Genomic DNA, 27,409 nt, shown 5'->3' with positions numbered 1-27,409 from the left:
TAAGAGAAAAAAAAAGACTCGATTAGTAAAGTATTTCGGTCGCTATCGTGTTAACAAGAAAAAGGATCCGCACATACAGACACACGGACGTCCAAGACAGAACTTTTTTAAACTGTTTTTTAACTAGTTTAAATAACAAAAATGACATCAAAAATATCATGAACGTTAAAAATAGTGTTTTTTCTTAATATGTGTGTGTATGTATTATCTTACAAGTGCAATGTATGATACATAAAGACATTTTAAGTTTGAAAAATCAGATGTTTTGCGCGAAGTGACAGTAGTACCCACCTCAACGCTTCGCTTATGAGGCGTGCAATAAAACTTTACCTTCAGAAAGGCTTGAAGTGCGTGAAGGTAAAGCTGCAATTGTGTGACACATTTAGTGTTTAATTGCGTTTCTAGGCATTTTGACCTACATCCTAGGTGTTCATGTACGTGATGTAGATCTTAAGGGATGACGTTTTGAAACGTTTTATTATGTGAAAGAAATATAGATAAATAGTAGTTTGTGTCTAATATTCATTTATGCTCATGGATATCCGAGTCCAATGTCTAAAATGTGTGGAATATAATACCTATGTGTAGAAAAAAAGCTTTTTCGTGGGTTGATCGTTGAAAATATGTTATAATAATAGGTACATTACAGCTGTAGGTAAAGTGGCTTGAACAATTATTATAATTCTTGTATCGGTATTATGTATCTGTCGCAGGCAAATTGTATTATTTCGCCCTTTTACAAACGCTTAGCGTTTTGTAAAATGATAAGTGTAATATTTGCGGAAGTTAAAATAAATATACACGTTTCAAGATATTAAAGTCTCTACAGAAACTAGTAAAATACACACACGAATTCAGTAAAAAATTGAACTATTTTTCTTTTCCCAAAACATCCTGTTTCTATTCAAGCACACTAATTATTAGTTTTTACTTCGACTTTTCAAATAGTCACGAAACAAAATCCTATAACCAGTTTAACACATTCCTGAATGCAGACAGAAACATTCCAATCAAACGAGCTCCAAAAATTCAACAAACACAAAGGCTTTAGGCAAAGGCAAACAGGAATATCCTAGCTTTTTATGCTAACGCTTGAAAATCCAAGGGAATTCGGAATACCGTACTGTAAAACGTCTATTAGGGTATTATTTTAATAGCTTTTATTCATTACTAGAGGTCCGCTCCGGCTTCGCCCGTGGTACATATTTATAAATTGTAAGTTCATGTTTATAAATTGTAATATTTATTTATTTTATTTATAACACTTTATTGCACAAACTAAAATATGACAAGAATAACATTAATACATAAGAAAGGTATAGTTTGTACAAGAGGCGGCCTTATTGCTAAGCTGCAATCTCTACCAGGCAACAATATTGTATAGGTATACTATAAATACTTAAAATTTTAACCTGAAACTCAAAATCTCACGATTTCTTTCAAAACATTCCACATTTGCGCTCATAACCCAGCAAATCTGACTCATATAAAAGAAATTCTGTGAACAAAATTGTTTCTAGTGTTTCTCCCTACGTGAACTCTTTATTTGAGAACATTAACGTGAACGTCCTACATTACACTCCATTTGGGGCTCTTTACAAATCGCCTCATTTCGCTATCTGTTCCTATTGTTTAATTTTTAATTGATATACGTGTTTCTGGTTGTCTTTATGTTCCTGTAGTAGATGTATGATTATATATTATTTAGTTCTCTAAGGGCCGATTTTTCAATGCTTGGATAAAACTTATTCGTCGAATAATGTATAAAACTACCATTTTAAAAACGTATTCTAATTGCCCGTATTTGACAGTTTACGTGACATTTTAATATTATCGTGTAATACTTTATTGGACGGATAAGTTTTATCCAAGCATTGAAAAATCGGCCCTTAATAACATATATTTAGAGAACTAAATAACATATTATAATAATAATAACGTATTTAACCTAACGTTATATTTATCTATCCCTTCGTGAAAAGAACTCCTTTATCCTATCCTCCTAATACCTAATATTATAAATGCGAAAGTTTGTGAGGATGGATGTATGTGTATGTTTAGGTATGTATGTTTGTTACTCTTTCACGCAAATAATATTGAACCGATTAAAATTAAATTTAGCACACATATACCTTGAGCGTAACTTGGATTAACATTTAACACATAGGATAGGTTTTATCCCGGAAATTCCGTAAAGCGGAAAGCTACTAATTTATGTGTTCAGATATGAAACTATCTTTATTATTATTACATTTTTTTTATATTTCATAGCTTAACTCCTTTGGCTTAAACATTTTCTGTGGATTTTTGTAATAAAAAGATTAGAAAGTATTTTTGAATGCCGACTTAGGGCTAATTAGCTTTCACATTTTGCTTCAATATTACTAAACGAGAGATAAGGGCTTAATTTTACGGAATTTGTCTCATAACAAATTTGAATCCCAAAAATTTTAACTCCAAATGACTGTAATTTAATATCTGTAACATGTCACTCGTTAATTAACAAAATGTAATTATCCGTTTCTGTATGCAGAATGAAATAACCTATACCTAAAATGTAGGAGAATTTAAATTACTCTCCATAATTAATTTTAATTAGGTAGATATGTGAAATAATATTAAATAATGACTCAGTGCGCACACCTTGCGCGGTCGATGGTAGTACCGAGACTATATCATCGAGCTACTGATTCAAGGAATATAAACCATAGCATGGCCCGTAACCCGATGCATTGCATATCAATTAAATGTCGACATTATGTTGTACACCATAGAGTACATTAATAGGAAGGTATAGCCACATAACAACTACTCTGTTATAATTCTATAATATAGAAACACACAATAGAAAGTAATGATTAATTTAAATGTTTTATTCATATCTTGGCTTGGAATATTTGAAATTGCGAAGCACGCTTTTGTTCGTTGGCAGGCGGCCATCTTGCCAGATTCTGCGATGATAATATTTTCCAAATCGATAGGAAATAACGTATTTTGAATATCTAGCTCAAAATTTGGCTAGGAATTGTTCTGTTCTAAGTTTTTGTGATAGGAAACGTATTTTCGAGAACGGGGCCAAAGTTGGCGATAAAAAATTACTTAAAGAAACAAACAATAGCGCTAATGTTCCTGTCAACTATGTAAAATAAAATCTATGATTTCTGATAGCGAGCTAGATGAACATAATAAATAACTTATTCTGGATGGATTAAATAGAATATGTTTTGCCAACACTTTACTTTAAATTTATAGACTTAAACTAAACTAAACCCTGTAAAAGAAAGGTTGATCTTTTAGACATAAGACAGATGTAATAAGGCAGACAAAAAAATATTTGTTTACGTTTTGTTCCCGAGTAAATAACAAGAGGCGAGACAACACAATTATTCTATACTAACTGCGCTCCGCGGTTTTACCCGCGTGGCTCCGCTTCTGTTGGTCTTAGTGTGATGATATAATTATAGCCTAGCCTTCCTCGATAAATGGGCTATCTAACACTGAAATAATTTTTCAAATCGGACCAGTAGTTCCTGAGATTAGCGTGTTCCAACAAACAAACTCTTCAGTTTTATAATATTACTAGCGGTCCGCCCCGGCTTCGCCCGTGGTACATATGAAAAATAGATGTTGGCCGATTCTCAGACTTACCCGATATGCACAGAAAATTTCATGAGAATCGGTCCACCCGTTTCGGAGGAGTATGCAGACTAACATTGTGACACGAGAATTTTATATCTTATATATATAAAAATGAATCGCAAAATGTGTTGGTAAGCGCATAACTCGAGAACGGCTGAACCGATTTCGATAATTCTTTTTTATTATATTCCTTGAAGTACGAGGATGGTTTTTATGTAGAGAAAACGTAAATATGTACCACGGGCGAAGCCGGGGCGGACCGCTAGTATAAGATAAGTATAGATTCATAGACTTCTAAATCACACATAATTCTATTTACACATACCCACATTCGTGGCAAAGCAAAGACAAGATATTCTACTATCAATACCGACTTAACTTTAACGTGTGGATAAGACGGAAAACCTTCAATACGTGTCGGGAATTTTATACCACTATCCGAATGACGCCATTTTATGGATATCACGGTGCTTTGTCGGTTACGGAATATTTAAAACGAACTTAGGTTAGTTTCTTGGGTATTAAATTATTTTGTATCGTTAATATGAAAAATAATTATTATTTCTTCTAAGTCCTATTATATGAAAGTTCTTACACTATTCAAATTTAGTTCTGACCACATAATATAGTATGTATAATGTATATGGTATATTATATTTAAATATCTGGAATTGTATAGCGTGTGAAGTGTAAAAAGGTTTAAAGCAGGGTTATTTTTGAATTCACAATATTATGTACAAATATATATAAATAAAATACCTAATAGCTTGTGTTAATTGTTAAGCATAATTGATTAGTTTGACTTGTAATAATTTATGTGATGATTAATTAATTATTCCACTAATAACTATTACCTATAGAATGATATTATAGAAGTCAGCACTCTCGTTTTAAATGTCTTCATGCTCATTTTTATATCCTAAAGATAAAGATTTTTCAAACCAAAGCATTTCACTTAATAATTGCAAGCATTTCAATCCCCAATCAATGATTAATAAAAAACACAGTGCGTTATTATTAGTATTGAAACAAAAAACAACAAGTCAATTTTTCTTCAGCTAAATGTTTTCTGTAGATGGATTTGAAGGATTTACGAAAGTGGCATAGCATTTATCACGAGAAACATCTTGGGATGATGTTGTGTGATATATAATCTTGTAAGCGGCCATTTTGTTTGTAAGAAAACATTTTTCCGCCCCACCTGACTGGCAAGAAAATGACTGACTATAAGATACATGGGTTTGACGTATTATATTATGTAAATAAAAGGTTTTGACGTTTAGAAGTAATATTTAGATAGTGTTTTCCTGTCTGGGTTTATAGGGTTGTATATATCAGTGAGTATATTTAGTAAGTACTAATATTATAGGTAAAGCCGAAGAGTTTGTTTGGTTGAACGCGCTAATCTCGGGAACTACTAGTCCGATTTGTAAAATTCTTTCGGTGTTAGATAACCCATTTATCGAGGTAGGCTATAGGCTATAATCATCTCGCTGAGACCAACAGGAGCGGAGCACTGCAGGTTAAACCGCGGAGCACAGCTAGTATTTAACAAAATTACAGTTTCTATTTTTTTCTATTTATATTTTCGCGCATTCTTCGATAAATGGGCTATGTAACACCGAAATAATTTTTCAAATCGGACCAGTAGTTCCCGAGATTAGCGCATTCAAACAATCAATCTCTTCAGTTTTATTATATTAGTATAGATTACATAGGAAAAAACGGTAGGTAATAACGATAATGGCGTACGAGAGTAGCTATATCGGAAAGACCACACAATTCTTTATAAAGAAAAATAGATACTTTTGGAAAATAGAGCAATATAGAGAAGGATAAAAATCTTTTTCTACATTTTATTTGATGATAAATAAAAACAGACATGCTTTTTCTCACTTAAGTTCCTTAAAATTTGCGGATTTGTTCATTAATGCGGAATAAATGTAATAATACGAAAATAATGTATAAACAATAAAAAATAAATTGGTATAGTATATCTACGTATTCGTTGGCGTAATAAAAACAGCTACAATTAAATTGAGTAAGTTTATTTTATGAAATCGCTTATAATTCGGTATCATGTACCAGCTAGCCCTTAAGAAACCATTAAAGAACATCTAAAACGCAAATAGGCTGATGATAATTGCATAATAGCGTTTTATTACCAAATTGTTATTACTAATTTGGCTCTTATTTGGCGTAATAAACGTTATTTTAAATAACGTAATGACGTAATAGGAGCGTAATAAGTTTCTACATAAAATAAATATTTAGTCTTAGCTAAATTATGAATGCAAATAATTTATTTTATTAGGTTTAGTTTAGGTATATAAAAAGGAATATTTATTTATTTATTTATTTATTAGAGGCTGGACGTGATTTTACACGTTTCAAAAATTGTATGTAACTTATGAAAAATGTCTGATGTTAAGAGGATCCTTATGTACCGTACGTAGGTACACACGTACGTACGGTACATAAGGATGGACAGGCAGCAGAAAGTGACTTTGTTTTTTACTATTTAGTGTTAATGATGCCTCTTAACATCAGACATTTTTCATAAGTTACATACAATTTTTGAAACGTGTACGTGTATTTATTATACTTAGATTTTAAAAAAGTACGCAAACGATGTGATGCATTTTTTGAAGATAGAGTTGTATTCTTAATTCTTATACAACTAAGAAGGTACAATTTATTAAGTTTTTGACAACGTGAGCGAAGCTTTGGACGGAAAGCTACTTATATTTATCGTTTTACCATATTATTAATATTTTTTTCTTTACAGAATGGTGGGGAGCACGTACATTCTGCTGCGACTCGGATGAGTGTAACTCAGCGTTCACGCAGAAGCCCGCCATTGCAATATTCACCATGGCTGTCACGGCCGCCATCTTGTTTTTACATTGACGCGCGTAATGGCGTTTGCTATGATTTTTTTAATTATGTGATTTGAAAGATATTGTTTTTTATTGTAATATTAGTTTATTAATATTTTTTTTGTATTTATTAAATAATTTCGTCTGTAAGAAAAGTTATGTACCTAGTGTGCTAAAATAATTTAAAATTTTACAAACAAGTGTTTATTTTTAGTGTTTATTTGAGATATTTTCTTACAGGACTTATTTGTACTGGGGATTTATAAGTGATTATTTAGGTAAAGTATTGTCTATATTTTTTAATGTTGTTAAGTGGTTTTAATTTATGTCATAATTATTATCAAGGTACTACCTTATTGTCTATAAGTTATTTATAATTTTATAATTTCTTGTAGCATCTGTTCATTCTTATAGAATTTTAATAGCAACGTCACTGTCCTAACCAAACACATTTGCTATGCAAACAACTCACAAAATATGACTACAGATGATATCCTCTGTTTCAAACCTTAATTTTTAAAGAAATTTTGCGAGCAAAATATGTTTTTATCAGTCCAGAATAATTAAATGGAAAATTTAATGTTATTTATACGTTTTACATAAATTTATAGCTATTATTTTTTTTTATGAAAGAGAGATGTGTAAAGTAAATGCTTCATGAAAAACTGAAATATCAAAGAGCTGGAAAATCAGGTCGCACACTCTTTATATGTAACGCATAACAAAGGGACTATAGATAGTTTACTATCAGAAATACAAAATATTTACCACATATTGGCAAAACCACACATATACAAAAGCATTTGAGAAACAAAGGCGAATAAAAAGATAATTTCAAGCCTACATTGGAGACAAAAGCGTAATGTTTCAGTGGTCTTTTTATTTTTTTATTTCACTCATTGTGCTTCGTTGAAATTCCCTTTACAACACAAAGTAATGGCGGTTTTTTGTTTACAATAAATTGGGTACTTATAAAACGTTGTTAACAAATTGAAGTGTTATTTTAATTAGGAAAGAAACTAAAAAGTTTAACTTTCGGATAGTGATGATAGGGTTGTCACGTTGTAAGTTTTAAGTATTATTGTTTGAAGAGATAGGTATCTACTTGATTTATAAGCGTAGGTACACAATACACTTAAAATTAACATCCTTACATTGGATTACCATCCAATATTAATATTAAAATTATTGCGTAGGTAACTGTTTTCAAAGATGTGGCAGCCCTATTTAGTAACCATGTCACGTTCTAAACACGTACAATAACGTCCTTTTAAAACCTAAAAAAACAACAAGACGGTAACAAAACTGCAATCAATCTTTGATTCGAACTTGAAATAGGAAAAATTTTAACGAATTTTAAACAAAATTTAAGACTCATAATATTAAATTCGAATCCACGGGCTCAATTAACTCTCCGTTCTCTTAAAATGAAAGTGCTGTTTCAAAGGCAATTTAGCCAAAGTTGATAACTGGCAAGTTAGCACTAATGGTTTTATAATTTACGAATTAAACATCTACAGTACAGAAATTAACTCAAACGGACTTTTAATAAAATTTATCTTGGTTTCGGCGTTCTTCAAAAATAGTTATGTACCATGATTTTAAATTTGAAAACAGATTATATTTAAACAGGTGTGAAGATCCCTTTAAATTGTTTTATATTTTATTTCAATTTTAAAATTAAATCAGATTTTTTTTGATGTTGGCTTTATCAAAATTGTATTATCTTATTTATTATTACCTATTTATGTATAGTATTAAGTAATTGTTATAGTTTAAATTCCTTTACACTTAGATTAATTGAAATAGAATAATATATAGATGTAGAGTTTAATTTGCAATTTTAATGTGAATTTATTGTGAAACGTACAAATATATATTAATGATATTATTTTTTAAATAGTTATTATAAGAAAACTGGCTTTTCATGGGTAACGGAGATTAAAATATCGACAAATTAATATAAACGGTGCATTTACACGAACATAGAGCTAGAGCAAGAGCATTCTTTCGCGATCTTTTAGTGTAAACTAAAACTCGTATTCAGTGTTGTTCAGTATTATGCCGGGTCCAGACTGGTGAAACGTAACATGCAATGTAACATGCAATGAAAGAATTCACCGTCCACATTGCTGCAATGTATCATGAAAGGTAACACACTTTGTAACAATTTCTCATAGTTTGGACGTCTTGCGCGCGCGAATTGTGCATTACACGCGCATGCTACGAGCATTACAAGCCGCGCGCGGAGCGATCCGAAATTTGTCGGTTTTTCGACGAACACAAAGGGGCAAGGAACACGACTACGGGAGGTTCGTAGTGAATGCGCGTTATGAGCGCGCTATGCGTCCACACCAGCAGCGAATATGCAATGAAAGGCAGAATGTTACATTGCATGTTACGTTTCACCAGTCTGGACCCGGCATTAGAACATTGCATAGAATCTTTTCGAACGCACTAAGAACACAAAGATTGAAAGATAAATAAATAAATAAATATTATAGGACATTATTACACAAATCAACCTAGTCCCACAGTAAGCTCAATTAAGGCTTGTGTTGTGGGTACTAGGCGACGATAAATATAATATTTTAATAAATACATATATAGATAATAACACCCAGACCCAAGAACAAATAATTGAGTTCATCACACAAATATTTGCCCTGACCGGGGATCGAACCCGGGACCGTCGGCTCAGTAGGCAGTTACTTTACCACTGCGCCAACCGCGTCGTCAAAGAAATAACAATAACAACGAAAGAATGCTCTACGCCTGTTGACACTAAAATAATATTTTGACATAGTGGGTTTAGAATGATGTAAATGCTCTGTAAATAATTATTGCACTTATAATAGGAATTGATAATAAAACTATCGTTCAAGTTATGGCGATGTTTTACGACTAAGTAATGTCTCGACTTAGCGTCTTCTGGCTATAAACGGCGGTATTAAAACGACGCTTTTCTATATTATTATTAAAGTGTTTATTTTTGGTTGGTTTTCAACCATATATTTAGAATTTATCTATAGACTGTACTTCTCAAAATATAAAACAATTAAAATAACCCATGAAGAGTCAGTAAATTTCATTGGCTGTCTTATTTAAGAATTTTTTCTGATAATATATTATCAGCTATAGAAACAACAACATGTGAATGTCGAATTAAATTATAAAAAATATATGTATATTACATCATTTTAAAAAAGACGGACAAATGCGTTTGTTTCTCTGGCTGATGTATTGTGGATGATATAAGGGTCACTTCACACTGTACAAAAAGGAATCGCACTTGGACCAGTGTGAAGTGACCTTTATGTATTACTTATAATATACAATAAGTTCGCTTCGTTATAGAAATACATAAATGAACGCTTTATAGATATTATCACGAAAACATCAAAACTGAATAATTCTAAATTATCCTATAACTCTATTTAATTAGTAAGTTAGATATTGTAAGTCACTTATTGTAAGGAAATGAATGTTCTAAAAATTTAGTAGTTTCTATTTTTAATTAACAGATTCCTTCTCAATATAAATTTATAAAGAATAGAAAAAATTCGATCACGAGGCGGGACTCGAACCCGCATCCTTCGCGCCATTCCGGGGCGGATGCCTGACCAACTCAGCCATGCGGGTTCGAGTCCCGCCTCGTGATCGAATTTTTTCTATTCTTTATAAATTTATATTTATAAAGCATTTGAATGCCATAAAACCAAAAATATAGATTCCTTCTCGTCAAAATTTGAATCACAATTGTAATATGTATTAAAAATGTATTTTCTGTTATAGTTAAATCAGAATTCTTACATTTGAAAATTGTTATATTATTTTATTAAATATACTTAATGATACAAAAGTTTTACTTATGAAAAAATCTAGAATCGTTTAGAAAAGTGAAAAGATAAATTATTATATGTAATGAAAATTGCACTTTGTTTCCTGCCTTTAAATTTATTACAAAATGCTTTTGTTACGTAGTAAGATATTTTTACTATTTGCCTTCAACACAAATATTAATATTTATTGTTATTTTTTTTGTATCAAATGCGTATGCAAAATATTGTTTTTTTACCATATTGTATTGAGAATATTTAAATGATTTATTAAGTAAAATTTTGTTATTATTCAAAATACTTTATGATTAGATATAACACTATGAGTACAATCAATAAAGACCGGTTTCTGAATCGAGAATTGATTTAATTTGAGAAATCTTGTGTCACATACAAGAAAATAATATCTAAGCAGCATTTAAGTAATGTTTGAGACTTTCCTAACGACAATTATTCAATTCAGAAACTGGCCATACCTATATCATATTTTTATTTATATTTAGTATTGTATCAAATGCAACTACGCATAGTTATGCTATTTAGATTTCGTTCCTAGCTAAATAAAGACCAATTTATCACTCATTGATATTGACTTTTTGTTGTAAAACTCCGTTTACACTGTACCTTTGTATTTATTGATCTTAAATTTTCAAATAAATTAAGGTATCCGCATAAATAATGAACAAATAATGAATAAGATGTTACTGCATCATCACAGCATCAGTTTAATATAGAGGGTAACATGGCTAAATAATTTAATTGCTAATGTAGGTAATTCTACAATTTACTACTATCATAAAGTGAAAGTTTTTATGAATATAGGTTACATTATACATTAGCACATAGAGCACATAGGCTATTCGAGTAAAGCCGCGGGCAAAATTAGCCTATAATATTATGTTCCTTCAATCATCTCAGGACCTGCAAAGAAGAGAGAATTTTGTTTACCTCATACAGGTTCAGGAAAACAACCTTACGTTTCGGATTGCCTATTAATTTGTTTGTTCACAAAGCTACACAAAACACAATAACAACGTAACCATAAAACGTAACGTTTTTTATATTGCACATAGAGAATTGACCATAAATAACAAAGCATTCCATCAAGAGTTACACGTCGGCCATGCATGTTTCCCTACCATGAATTTTCAGTGACCTTAGGCGCTACGAAACTACGACTACGAAAAAATATTGTATGGAAAATTACTACCTATAGCGCCTCTAGCAAGTAAACTTATTTCGGTCTTTAGGCAAATAATATAAAATGTACCTAAGTTTCACGTAAGTTACACGATCCTTGATAAGTGTGCAAAGTTTGGATTCTATCCATTTAAAGTGGGTCAGATTCGAGCATACAAACATCCAAAGAATCTAATAAAAGCGTTTTAAAAATATCAAAATCTTACAGCAAGTCACGTCTTGCAGCATTTTCTACAGATTAGTCAACTTATTTGACAGATACTTTCTCGATCGCTTACTCGCTTTTACCGCTTATTCGATATCTCATGGTAGGGGTACTGAAAATCGAATCGTAAATTTATCTCATATCGTTTGACCGACATTTGAAATGATAAAACTGAATGACAAATGCTTTATTCGAAACGGTATTGAACAGAATATGGTTACTTTTTGGCAATGTTTTTATCATGTTGCATTTATAGATAAAGTTTGATGTGAAAGTGTTTTTATGTTAACGTAGAATTAAAAAAAAAAATGTTTCAGACTTTTTTAATTTTTATGTTTGATGCCTAATTTGGGTGTAAAATTAGTCTTTAACGAAGTAAAAATTGCACTAAATAACATTTACATTATATATCTCACAAGCATTTTTAATTAAAAACTTGTAAAAGATAAATTGTCATAATAGAAATCGGAGCCAAAAGCCGCTATCAATATACCTATGTATTATTTCAGAAACGACAGTAACACAATATACATAGATTATATTAGTTGGAACTTTATGAACAAAATAAAGTACCTATGATTGACACACCAAATCTATTATGTAACTATTTGGAATTGATAAAATAAACTTTTCAAGTTCTGTAGAGATTTGCTGTAAGAGAACGACCTTGTGACACGTTAGAAATTATTTACTGAATTAAAAATTTTATAGAATTCCATTTTGTAGAACATCAACATATTAAAATTAAAACTAAAGTAAATATCCCATAAGGACAATATTTATAAATTGTTATCGAAGCTCTTTACATTTCATTTACAAAAACATTGTCAACACTACTTACCAAAAGTCCACAGAAAACTTACACCGTCTTTACAAAGTGCCAGCTCTTTTGCTTCCTATATTCAGTCTACAGTACAATCTTTAAAAAATAACGCTCGTCAAGTCCCCAAGGAATAAATAGCTTCACTCCAAACGGAACGAAAATATGAGTCTTTAAGACTTTAAAATTACCTCTCTGCTTGCGTCATTTATCATTATTACTTAGGCATTGAAGAAAATAGGGCACATTAGGAATATTATCCAAATAAGAGCTAATAAACAACACAGTAAAACTTCCAGACAATAAAAGCTAATTAACTTTATCTTCTTATGGAAGTAATAAATAATTCATTCAACGAAAATAGAGCTTATAGCACTCATGATATCAGAAACTTGTTTGGAAGAGGAGAATTGATTAATCGACATTTTAGTGTACATTGCAGAAATAGTACCGTATCGCGTGAGATTGTGTAGTTCCTAACGCGCAATCTATATCAGAGTAGTCTTATGGATTATTTATATGAGTCAATATAATTGATGGGTTTCTCTTCCATACATATTCTATTTGTGTTTACTTTATTTTATTATTAATATTTGCGATTGATATACAGTATAGGTAAGTGAATATTTTATAAATTGTTTTCGTCCAGGTAAGTTATAAGTTTAATATTTCTTGTTCAAGAATGTTCGTGACGATACATTTTATATTTAATCTCTTGTTATTGACGATTTGTCTCTACTTATTTAATGTTATAAGAACTATACCGACATTTCTTTACTTTTTATTCGCACAAACTACTGAATTAATTTAAATGCCAGTAATATTTCAGTTTTTAAATTTTCCATTTTTTTTTAATAGATATTAATTTTAAATACTAGTAGTCAGTAGCTAGTTGTTTTTAGTCAAATTCAAACTCAAACTTTTATATTATATTCAAATGAGCTTCGTTTATAAGCCAATTTGAATCGTCAAAAAAGGAGTAGGTAATAGTAATTGATAATGTGATATAAATTAAACCAATCAAGTATTTTGGAACTGTAAGTATATTTTTTACTATAAATATAGACTTTTACTTTACACATCGAGAAGAGAAGAAGAAAAGACAAAGAAGAAGAAGATAAGAGCAGTACCAATATTAGAATCAGTACGCTTTGTCGTCACTTGGCGTGAGCTCACAAAACGAACTGATTCTTTAATTGGCGCTTGTTCGATACTTCAAGAAAGAAGAAAAGAAGAATGTGAAGAAGAAGAAAAAAATAATAATGGTAAGAAAGTATGCAATTCTGTGCTCATCAATTTGCAATTAAAGAAACTGTTTCTGGTAATAATGATGTTTTCAATTATATATTAATAGTTTTATAGGTCTGAAAAAGTCGCAGTCGAAGTCGCAGTCGCAGTCGAAGTCGCAGTCGCAGTCGCAGTCATCGTCGCTGTCGATTCTTCGGATTGTACCTGTTAATTAATATTATAAGATTGAAGTTTTAATAATCTATATATATAAAACTCAAAGGTGACTGATATAGTGATGTATCAACGCACAGCCCAAACTACTGGACGTATCGGGCTGAAATTTGGCATGCAGGTAGATGTTAGGACGTAAGCATCCGCTAAGAAAGGATTTCCCGAAATTCTTGAGGGAACGGGGAAAAACGGGGATGCACGTACAAAGTCGTGGGCGGAAGCTAGTTACTAATAAACATTAATATACAGCAGACAGAATAACTCATGAAATATCTTGAAAGCTTACATAGCTAGGTTTATCGGTCCGATTAAGAGATTTTATTGCGTACTAAAGGTAGCCTATGTCCTTTCTCGGGTATCAAAATATCTCCAAACCAAATTTCATGCAAATTGGTTCAGTAGTTTAGGCGTGATTGAGTAACAGACAGACAGAGTTACTTTCGCAATTATAATATTAGTATGGATTATTATTTCTAATATTCTCCTGACAATATCATCTTTGTTTTACAAACCGATACTTTTAATTTAAAATTTTTAACCAGTTTGTAGACTCATTTTCGTTTATTATGTCCATAATTTATATTAAATATTATATTTTGTATTCTTGTTTTCTGTTAATTTTTAGAGGAAAAACTCAATTAAAAAAAATCTTTTTTTTTTAATTGCAGTTCTAAGTATACAAACCGCGTAACAATTCATGTTTTATATCTTTAAAAAATATAATTCTATGCATTTTTATACAGGTAAAAATGTCACTAGAATAATTCCAAGTAAGATTCCAAGGTTGGCAATTTGGTATCGCATGACAGAATTACTTAAAATTTTAATATTATCATGTATTAGCATCCACATATTAATACCAGTGACATGCAAAACTGTTTTGTATTAGATTAAAAATTTATTACAATTTTTCATGCTATGGAAAATCTAGTCTAGTTCTAGTAAGTAAAAGTATTTTTCTATAAGTACTGTAAGAAATAAAAAGGGAAGCAAGGTTAAATATTAGTTTTGAATGTAATTAGAATGTACTGCGATTCTACACAGCTACCTAATTGATTAACAAATCGCAGCTAGTCAACGACTATTAGCAAAGTGAAGGTAGTTGGGTCGAACGTCGTATAAACAACGTCCGAGCCCCTAGGCACGATCCGTACGATTGCGCCACGAGTCAAAGGAAAGCGGCAATTTATAGTATTCGACAGCTAAGCATGTTCTGACAGGTGACAGTGACAGCTATATTGACAACTATTCATCCACAAAAATATTAAATCAAATGTTACGTCTAACACGGCCATACTGACAAACGTACGTCCTCGTACGCCTTTTCTCGTATTACAATACAACGGTAGTTCATCTCGGGATTTCAAAAACACACTGCCTCGGCCACACTGACCATACTTTTCTACGCACTCGTTAGTAAAACAGCGACTAGACAATACCTCAACGCTCAACTCCGACTAGCGAGTCAACTCACTACGGACATACAGACGGCGACTTGACGGTATATCTACGCTCGTACGACTAGTGAAATACATCACTACGATACGTCAGCGACTAGACAATACCTCAACGCTCAAATCCGACTAGCGAGACAACTCACTACGGACATGCAGACGGCGACTTGACGGTATATCTACGCTCGTACGACTAGTGAAATACATCACTACGATACGTCAGCGACTAGACAATACCTCAACGCTCAAATCCGACTAGCGAGACAACTCACTACGGACATGCAGACGGCGACTTGACGGTATATCTACGCTCGTACGACTAGTGAAATACATCACTACGATACGTCAGCGACTAGACAATACCTCAACGCCAGGGTTCGACTAGCGATTTGAATCACTACGAGCCAATAACATTCATCGTCAAAAAAAACTCGGCACATGCTTCAGGACACCACTCGCCACGCCAGGGCACCATATTATGCTGTGCCGCGGCTTGAGTCTTCTTTCCGTAGTCACCACAACAAGTTTCAACTCGTATCGATCACTAGGCAGGATGTTCACTACTTCGTAGGGCCCTCGCATCCCTCAATGATCAATCTAATTTACCTGTGAACTGAGAGGTTTTTATTACAAACACTGGACCGCAGCCCAGATAGCACACACAATTTCTTCGATGGACTACATTCCCGTTACAATAATCCACGTAACAAACTTTTACTTTACACAACGCACGAAATAAAAAAACACAAATGCCAGTTACAAAACTACGTAAACTTAAACACATTTAAAAATAGTGGGCTTGAATTCTATCCCAATTCTGATGTAAGAAATAAAAAGGGAAGCAAGGTTAAATATTAGTTTTGAATGTAATTAGAATGTACTGCGATTCTACACTGCTACCTAATTGATTAACAAATCGCAGCTAGTCAACGACTATTAGCAAAGTGAAGGTAGTTGGGTCGAACGTCGTATAAACAACGTCCGAGCCCCTAGGCACGATCCGTACGATTGCGCCACGAGTCAAAGGAAAGCGGCAATTTATAGTATTCGACAGCTAAGCATGTTCTGACAGGTGACAGTGACAGCTATATTGACAACTATTCATCCACAAAAATATTAAATCAAATGTTACGTCTAACAGTACTATTATTTTTTAGGTTACCTGGTAGAGATCGATGTTGTCTATAAGGTTGCTATTTATGCAAAATTTGTTCTGTTTAGTGTATGGTGTACAATAAATATATTTTCATTAATTAATTTAAAGATAAAAATTATGCCTGCTTCAGTTAAAAACATTGGCATTAGGTATCAGCAGGTTATAAATGATGATGTATGTGTTAACTCATAAACGAATAAGCCGATTTTGAATCTACTTTTAGCAATAGAAAGCATAATTATTTTTACTGAACACGTATACAAAATAAGAAATAATATAAGTGTAAGTTGGCATTGCTATTTTTTTAATTATTACGAACATTTTTTGCAACAAAAGAATAAGCTTTTTGATAGAAGAGACATATACCTAATGTTTTATTTATTTTTTCTGTACCATACGTGTCTTATAAATTGATCAGGTAGATCCACACTACAAAATGATCTTCGATACAAAAAGTCCTCATACAACCGACAAATCTACTTAAACTGGTTATTGCATTTTCCGTAAAAGTCGATTGTGTATTCAAATCTCATCATACGCCTTTACCTCGTTTCATGCAGATGCAGTTAATGATTTTATTCATTTATCGGTGGAAATTTCAATAGGTACTGGAAACAGCATAATCGCAAGGCTTATAAGATTACGACTGCATAATAATATCCTACTAATATTATAAATGCGAAAGTTTGTGTGGATGGATGTATGTATGTTTGTTACTCTTTCACGCAAATACTACTCAACCGATTACATTGAAATTTAGTACACATATTATGACTAGTGTATCAAATAAATTAAAAAAGAGCGTGTGTGTCGAGCAAACGTGTCAGAAGTGAATCTTTGGCAAGATTCAAAGATACCAAAATCGTCGCCTTACTCCTTTACGTGACGGTATTGCCATGAATCTTGAAATTTTACTCTCAATGCGCCTAAGGAAGTTTCACTTCAATAATAATCGAATATACGACTGAAGGACTGATAAAAAAAATTGAATGTACGACTGAAGAACTTAATACATCCACAATACATCCATAGTCATAAAAAAATAGTAAAAAAAAATAAACGAAAATAAACGCAAACAGTTTTGGCGGCAAAAACCGCATAGATTATGCAACGATTTGCATTTTATTGACACTGACGGGAAATTTGAAGCTTTCGCACGGATTAGACTTGCGAATGAGTGATATGGGTGGTTCAAACGGATTTAAACGTAGAGCAAATAAAACTAGGAATTGAATATAGTAATAGTTTGTCGGGAATAGATTTATATGTTTCGGGACCTGTGTAATCATGTGTAGGTAATGATTCTTTAGGTTTTCTATAAGTTTCTACAAAATTAAGGCAAGGAAGTTTTAATATAAGAAAACCGAATTACCGATTACGTAGGATTACAAAATGTTTAACAACATTATTTATGAGATATGTAGACATTGTTTTGTACAGTAAGCAATATCGCAGATATTATTTCCATAGCAAGAAATTCTGAATTGGGGGCAACAATAATTTAGGTATGACTCAATTCGACTGTATTTTTTATACCACACTATATTATTTCTTGAAATAAATAAACAGATTGTAAAATTATAACTTGTCAGGAGTACTCATACATACTATCTGGATTCTAGAACATAAATTTATTAATTCTTAAATTGCTTCATGTAACTACGGAATATTCTGGAAGGACTAAAAACATAACATATTTCCTTTTTATCAAAGCAAGCAAACATCTTTATACTAATATTATAAATGCGAAAGTAACTCTGTCTGTCTGTCTGTTACTCAATCACGCCTAAACTACTGAACCAATTTGCATGAAATTTGGTATGGAGATATTTTGATACCCGAGAAAGGACATAGGCTACCTTTTATTGCGAAATATGTACGGGCGAAGCCGGGGCGGACCTCTAGTAACTCATAAAACACATTATTTCAACCTAAAACGTCTTACTATTTCGCGCTAGAATTCGGCCAAGTTTGCATGATATTTCCCCAGTTTAAGCGATAATAGAACGGTCTGTTTATACCTTAAGCGTTAGCTTAGCAAGTGACAGTGTGACAAACGCTAATCCAACCAACGTTGACTAAGTGCCGCCTGTAAATGTGATATTGTTTAATTTAAACTACATTTTCGTAATAACTAGCTTTAATGTGCTGGTTTTGTGTCTAATAGAGTATCTAATATGTTTTTTAGTTTATGGCGTAATCTGAGATATAATTTTATAACGTTCGTGGTATAAATGAAAACTTTTTTCAAGATTGGAAAGTGGCTTTGGTTTATGAAAGAAGATTTTTACAAAATAAATAATTTTACTCGTTATATTTGTTTGTTTTATTTCTCCTATTCTCAAATAGGCAATAGGAAAAGTAAGAAGAGAAAGTGTTTTATACACTTTTATCGTTATAAGTAACATGAATAATTTATGTGTGTGGCTTCAGGTGGTTTCCAGAATAATTTTGATTTAGAGTTCTAACGCGAGTAAAGCCATGGGCTAAAGCTATTACTTAACGGTACTATAATATATTATAGAGCTACCAACTTTTACATTTAAATACCTCTCATGTCTTAAACAGGTAGGTACCAAATTGATTAAATTAACGTGTGCCGTCAGCCGCTTAACTCCAAATACAGTATCGATCGGCTTAATTGACTAAACATAAACATTAAACACACCTATATTATTAAAACTAGCTGCTCTAGCAATCGTTGTTCTGCGGTTTCACCGTATGGCTACGCTCATGTTGGTCTTAGCGTGATAGTATAATATTATAGCCTATTAGCCTTCCTCGATAAATGGGCTATCTAACACCAAAATAATTTTTCAAATCGGAGCAGTAGTTTCTGAGATTAGCGCGTTCAAACAAACAAACTCTTCAGCTTTATAATATTAGTATAGAAGTATAGATGTAGAGAAAAGATACGCTGAGCCCAAGACCTACTTGGAAACTCGTTATTTTCTCCATACTGCAGTTGAAATTACTCCGACAACGTCTCATTATTTGAAGTCCCGAAATGATACTACATTCTACGTCGCGAATGAGAACTTAGCGATTTAGAAATGTATTATGCATGTCCAAACAGTATTAGAATAGTCTAAATACTGCATCAAATGGTATTAAGAGGTTTTGCTAGTTTGAAGGTACTACAATTTGTCTTCGTTAGTTAAACATTTTTTTTTTTTAATAAATTTGCATTTAGATCTATATACCCAATGCAGACTTTAATTTAAATGAAACACAGGATTTTTTAGCTTAAAATAATGATTTCAACATGTTTAAAGTGCGCCTGGTGTTTTTAACTTTTTATTAGACGTAGTACTGCGTGTTTTTTAGAATGTATCATGATTTTTCAAAACTTGATACCGTTACTACTGCCGCGTACAGTACCTGTGCTCTTACTGCGCTTTTCAGTATCTCGTTATTAGTTTGTGTACTAGCTGAGCTTCGCGGTTTCTTCTCGCCTAATAGCCTTCGTCGATAAATGGGCTATCCAACACCGAAATAATTTTTCAAATCGGACCAGTAGTTCTTGAGATTAGCGCGTTCTATCAAACAGACAAACTCTTCAGCTTTATAATATTAGTATAGATTTCACGAATCTTTAAGCGTCTCATACAAACACCGTATTCAACACAACCAATGCTGAATTCAATTATCTCTATATTTATTACAATCAAGATATCAAGACATCTCAAATAAAATATCTAATACACCATTTACACGTGGATTGCCAAGCACCAAAAATTTTAAGCAAAATAAAAATATTTATATTTTCTCCAAGCCAAAGTCGGTGACTTATTGCCGGCTTCCTTACGGAGAAATAGCTCAATTTCCTACCTCCATACATTCTATAGTAAAATCAACCCTATCTGTATAGGATAGAGTTTAAAATAGAAATTTTATTGGCAACATCACCGTGCAGTGTTTAGTTAAGATTTTTGGCTGAAATATTGTAACAGTGATCTGTATTGAGGATGAGGTGGAGAGATAAATTCCGTAAAATTTTTTTTTTCAATACTTTTATTAAAGTATTTGTTTATTTTATCTCTTAATATGTGATAACATAGGGAGAATTTAGGGATAATACAATTTATAATATTAAAGAATATTCCTATTATTAAACAGCTTTAACTGTGTTTTATGGAATACTAGCTGTGCTCCGCAGTTTTACCCGCAGTGCTCCGCTCCTGTTAGTCTTAGCGAGATGATAGCTTATAGCCTTCTTCGATAAATGGGCGATCTAACACCGAAAGAATTTTTAAAATCTGTCCAGTAGTTCCCGAAATTAGCGCGTTCAAACAAACAAACAAACTCTTCAGCTTTATAATATTAGTATATACTATATACATATTATATGTACGTAATAGTCCCAACTCAATTAAAGTCACCTAATCTGATAAGTAAAAAAGAAATGTCTCTTCTACTGATTCTACTGATGAATTTAAGTCCCCTACGATCACGAATTAGTAGATGACATATTAAATTATCATTACCTTTGTCTTTTGGTAGAATTATGGTAAATTTGGTGGGAAGGAGACATTCAGATAATAATAAATACCTAGGTATTTTGTTGAAATTATTTGCCCATAATATTGTTAAAAAAAAATGAATCTGAAGTTTATTTATATTTTTTGCGTAGTTAGTAGCTGTTGGTTTATTTAACGGTTTATTGTTTTCTTAAGTTAATAACATGGACGATAAATTACAAACTAGCTTGACTCAACTGGCAGGTACGTTACAGTTAGAAGAAAATTAAAATATGTAGAAAAACAATATTTTTATAGATAATCTATGATCCTGAATATTTTACTTAACGCGTTAATGTTATTTTTCTTTTTCGTTTTAATGAAGAAAGTCTTAGATAGGCCCTATTCCAAATTATGACTCTGTTCAAACTCATCAAAATTGGTCAAGGCATCTTTTTATTGTATGAATATTGTATGTAGGTACAATGTACCTACATATTGTGTATAGAATATTAGTAGAGAAATTTCAAGTCCAGTAAAATATTATACACAAAGACTCACTCTATTACCTATATTCTTTATTATTGTATCTTTTAGCTTATAGTAATTTGTTTTTTTGACGATTAATAACTTTTGTAAAAAAATGTCTCTTGATAATGATCCAGAGGAAAAAGAACAACACCCTGAGATGGCCTTTAAAAAAAGTAAACAAACATAAATACCTCTATACCTATTATATTTTCAGTAATATTAATACTAAGCCTTATATCTGTATGTGTGAATGACACGAAGCTGCGACAGCACGTTGGCGATGATTTCGACCAACAGGACATCGCTACCATGATTACGCAGGATCAAAAACATGCTGATCAAGCCGCTCAAAGGTAAAAAAACTATCATTATTCTATTGTAGTATGTAGTATCCAAGAAGTTCAATCCTTTCGCAATGTTTTATAAAGAAAATTTACTTTGTATGTTTACCTGGCGCGTTCGAATCCCGCCTGCTGATCCAATTTTTTCTATTGTTTAAAAATGTATACTTGTTATGTTCATTAATTTTGGCATTATAGAAAATCAGCATCTTATATTAAATTCTACAAAAACGGACAGACTGATTTTTATGAGTATAATAATTGCTAAATATAACTTAGTGATAATGGAATCCAGACTGCAGAGCAACGTTTGCCGGGAAAAGAAGGCTGGTTTTACAATGGTAACATCACACAGAACTAAAAAAGGTCTTTATGACTGCTTTTCTAAGTTTTAATTAATCTGGTTTTTATTTAATTCTTATTAATATTCACAACATAGATACTCAATACCAACAACAACTGCGAAACGAGTCCATCGCACGCAGCCTTACCGAATATCATTCAAAGAGGACTGCGACTATCTTGTGCATTACTGTTTGAGAGCTTATACGTATGTATTATCCTCGTCTATGTATTAAAACGACCGCCTCCTTGGTACAGTGGTTGACGCGTAAGCGTATATCCGAGAGTTCCTGGGTTCGATTCCTGGTGGGGACGAAGAAAAAAAACCTGGATCTGGCATCTACTTGTCCCTAAAGAAAATCGATCAGTGAAACAGATGTATACATAATGCATCTGTCCCTTACCTCACTTGGGGACACGGGATTTCACTTTTTTATGTATTATAAACATTTCAAGATAAATATACAAAATAAATTATTATGTCTGCTAAACGGATTTGGAATGGAAGCTGCGAAAACTGAAAAGCGATAGAGAGCGTCGTTATCTTCTAGAAGTAGAATATTATTTAATAACTACTATAGATGCAAACTTTTCGGGAAACAGTTTCTACAGAGAACTGAGAAGAGTCATCAAGAAACTCTACCTCTTTAAAAATATTTTATTATAATATTTGTCTATTAATTGACTTTCCACGTGCTTCGTAATTCGTAATACCATTTATTAAGAGAAAAAAATCAAAGTCATGAAAACAGGCGAGCGTGGGAAATATTGTTAAGTTCACTCTCCCTTCTCTTGAAACAATAATACTTATAAATTGTTGGTTTGATATTTTTGTTTTGTAATATAAGTCCAAAAATGCACTCTACTTTTGTTTTCGTTCAACAAAAATGTAACTAAAATTTCCATTCATATTTTAAACCATTCACAGATAAAAAATATCATTATTTTAAATGCTTTTATACTTAAATTGCGCAATTTGACTCTTTATTTTCTCTTTGTAGCACCGGAAAGCTTTGTGCTAGAACATTATACTACACCTATTATACGTTCAAAAATTACTGTCTCATGGATTACGTGAATTGTATGGAAAGATATGAAGGTACGTAATATATAGCTTACAAATATTTTGCGTAGGGTCAATGATCTTCCTGTTTCCTAGACCCTTGATAAAATGTGTGCTATATAAATATATTTAGAAACATTGTCTATACTAATATTCTATTGTGTCTATACTAATATTATGAAGCTGTTTGTTATCCTGAACGCGAATCTCATGAACTACTGGTGCGATTTGAAAAATTACATCAGTGTTGGACGCCTAGCATTAGACTGCCTAGAATTTTTGAAATTGCTCCAATGCTTCCTGAGCTTAACGCGTTCAAACAAACAAAATCTTCAGCTTAATATTATTACTATAGATTATGGGAGCAGTTATTTAATTTACTGTCATTTCAAATTCCATTACCGTATAACCACCTTAACCCACCTTACCCTCAATCTGGAATATTCAATAAGCATTCAATAATGATTCATATTTCAATTTGAATTCAATCAATTTTGCAATGCAGATTTAATCTATATATATAAAACTCAAACGTGACTGATATAGTGATCTATCAACGCACAGCCCAAACCACTGGACGTATCGGGCTGAAATTTGGCATGCAGGTAGATGTTAGGACGTAGGCATCCGCTAAGAAAGGATTTCCCGAAATTCTTGCGGGAACGGGGAAAAACTGGGATGCACGTACAAAGTCGTGGGCGGAAGCTAGTTTAGTATAATGTAGATTATAGTTTCGCCGAATCGATCGTTTTTGATTAATTTACTTAACTGTTAGTTAAAATAAATAACAAAGAGGTAATGTGGGAAAAAATTAAAAAGTGTTTAATTTTTTCCTCTTTTACATTACCTCTCAGCAAATGGCGAAACTAGCCTATAATAAATAAATATCAGTAAAAACGAAGATCTAATTCATTGTTAATTTTTTTTTATATTTCATATTTCAGTATGGCAAGTTGTCCATATGGGGGAGTGCTTCGAAGTAAGAAATCTAACAGAGTATCTGCGTAAGAGTTTAATTTATTTCAATACCTTTTTTTTATCTAATCCAAAATCTGTTCTAATAGCAATATTCACAATTTTTTAGATTGTTCTGTTTTTGGCTTATATGTCAATAAAATCCTATCCTATCCTACTAATTAATATTATAAATGAAAAAGTTTGTGAGGATGGATATTATGTATGTGTATGTTTGTTACTCTTTCACGCAAATACTACTGAACCGATTACAATGAAAATTAGATAGAGAGTAACTTGGATTAACACATAGGATAGGTTTAATCCCGGAAATCCCACGGGAACGGGAACTATGTGGGTTTTTCTTTGGAAACGCGGGAGAAGCCGCGGGCGGAAAGCTAGTGTTACAATAATGTGTGAAAAAGTCAGTGTCTAAGTCAGTACCTGTTTCCCTAACTACTAATAGTTTATAAGTAGGTATAGTAGGTAGGTATTAGGTAAGTACCTATTTCCCTAACTGCTTATAATTTGAAAGTAAGATTATAATACTTTTTTTATTTTCAGTGTATCCCTACGATGACGACTACTTCCTCGATCAATATTATGTTATGGAAGATCACTAAATTAAATAAAAATACACATATTTTTAATTATAACAAAACATCCTACCAGTGCCCTGTATTATAACATCTAATATTATTAATTTAAGTCGTTTCTTTTTAGGTATTAGCAAGTTAAATATTAAGAAAAAAATTATGTCGCTTTAAACTTTACCCTAATACTAGCGTTAGCTACTATTAAGTATTCTTTGATACTACTTTACCTGTACTATCCATACTAATATTATAAATGCGAAAGTAACTCTGTCTGTCTGTCTGTTACTCAATCACGCCTTAACTACTGAACCAATTTGCATGAAATTAGGTATGGAGATATTTTGATTCCCGAGATAGGACATAGGCTACTTTTTATCCCGGGAAATAGGATAGGTTTTAACCCGGAAATCCCACGGGAACGGGAACTATGCGGGTTTTTCTTTGACTGCGCGGGCGAAGCTGCGGGTGGAAAGCTAGTTTAGAATAAACAAAAAACCATATCTATAGTGTAGTCCTTCTTAATTCTGCATTTGTAAATCTACTTATACAAAATTTAATTGGTACCAATGTTCTTTAAAGGCACCAATAATAAATAAACAATAACTCAACAGCAGGTGAGTCAAATTATTTGCGAACTTTAAATAAAGTCGTTGATCGAGGATTGAACCTTATTAAATATACAATCATTTGTTTGCAAACGTTAATTAGGAATAACTAATTATGTTCCACTAATTAACTGTTTGTCAATATACCTACAGTTGAAGGCTTTGTAGATTAGCTTGTATGTCTAAATTGCTTGATTCTACATACTTTGATTTGTGCTTAAATTTTCACTCGTTGTACTTAGAAATAAATAAATTGGTTAACACTTGGCCAATGTGGTGCAATGTGGCCCAAACTAATGGTCCATTACCAAAGCAACCTGCTTCCGAAGTATTATCATGAAAAAAATAAAAGCGCTATGAAGAAATATAGAGATAACTCACACTATAAATAATATCATGGTACTATAATCTTAAAAATTATTCTCTATTATTACAATATAATTATTTTAGTTGTAACTCATTCGAAACATAATTTGAGCCAATGGGGTCAAAATACCTTCCTGTTCGTATTCTCCAACGCTTTCTACGCTTTTCTAATTCATTCAAAAGATCACTTCAGGCTGTAAAAAATGTACGTTTGATTTATTCTACAGATCCTTATAATACCCAGTGGTATTGAAAAATTAATCACAAAGAAGGGTTTTTAAGGAATAGAGAATTCATCCTTTCGATTTGTTCTTTACGCTCTACCGGGAAAACCTTTTGTTTGTTTATTTAATTTATCTTCGCAACACTTGGAGAAATGTTTAAATATTTTAGTACTATGGATAACAACAGTTTTTTTTTTATTTTAAGCTATTACATACGTTCTATCGTGGGCCTTGAGCGCGGGGACCGTTTCCAGAAATTTAGTAACGAAAAACCTCACGCTGTCCACTCCGACGGGCGCGGAGGTGTAGCTTGAAGGCATAGCATGCAATAGCTTTACCGCGGCAGTCCCCGAGTGCCACACGTCTTTTTTTTATTTAAGAACATTAAGATGCCCATGTCAAACTGTTTTTTTATAGTTCTAGGCGTCAAACCTAAATTCTATGCAAATGCATTAACCACTGTTTCAAAAAGACTGTCGTTTCAAAGACATTTAACGGTTGTCTAAAAACAAAAATGGCTGAGAAAATATAAATGGAAGTTTATGAAAATATGAATAACGCTACAAATAAGCTCGCACGCAAGCATAACAAGAAAATACCAACAGGCAAAAGCTAACAATATCCTATTTTTAAAGCCAGACATAAGAGTAATCCGTCTTCTGGAAATAGAGCAAAAAACAATGAATACGCATGTCTTGTACACTCTTTTCAAAACATATTGTTATGAATGAATTTGATATTTATATTTTTCTTGCCGACCCGAATAACTTGGTCCCGCGACATCTTCTATGTTCATTTTTCACGGTTTTTCATCAACATAAAATAATTTTGTCTCAAGTGAGATATAACACTAAAACTTTCATTAAAATCTAAGTAAGTATGGTTATGAATAAAAAATATATTACGAAAGCAGATGTTTTATTTTGTACCCACCTACATCCTACATACTTAATACCTACTTAGGTAACTAATACTTAAGTAAACACATAATCATACGAATAGGTTATTCTCAATTTTATATAGTTTATCTAGTAGCTACTTTATAATAATTAATATAGTTTAAAAAAGCTAAAAAGCACGCTTAAATTCATGAAGTTATTGTATTGTCACTGAATTCAAAGTTTGAAATTTTGTCCGTTTAAAGTGGCTCAAAATCCTATCCTACTAATATTATAAATGCGAAAGTTTGTGCGGATGTGTGTGTATTTGTTACTCTTTCACGCAAATACTACTGAACCGATTATAATGAAATTTAGCACACATATAGAGGGTAA

The 27,409-nt window shown here is 32.0% G+C and overlaps 1 protein-coding gene and 1 long non-coding RNA gene across 2 annotated transcripts in view; one reads left to right on the top strand and one right to left on the bottom strand.

Annotated features, from left to right (window-relative positions):
- LOC149477874 (uncharacterized) overlaps positions 1-8,574 on the top strand; it is a 52,007-nt gene extending 43,433 nt beyond the window's left edge. Inside the window, exon 4 of the mRNA XM_089709806.1 lies at positions 6,428-8,574. Within this exon, the coding sequence (XP_089565932.1) occupies positions 6,428-6,549 (122 nt within the window). The 3' untranslated portion in view covers positions 6,550-8,574. The remainder of the gene's footprint in view (positions 1-6,427) is intronic.
- Positions 1-27,409, bottom strand: part of LOC149477868 (uncharacterized) — a 395,772-nt gene that overhangs the window by 151,052 nt on the left and 217,311 nt on the right. The gene's annotated exons all lie outside the window — the stretch shown is intronic.

Source organism: Colias philodice, chromosome 23 (genome assembly GCF_061535455.1).
Source record: "Colias philodice isolate Cphi_HAF_F1 chromosome 23, ilColPhil1 Martin Lab GWU primary, whole genome shotgun sequence".
NCBI lineage: Eukaryota > Metazoa > Arthropoda > Insecta > Lepidoptera > Pieridae > Colias > Colias philodice.
Note: the sequence above shows the minus strand (reverse complement) of the source record. Positions and strands in the feature narration are given on the sequence as shown.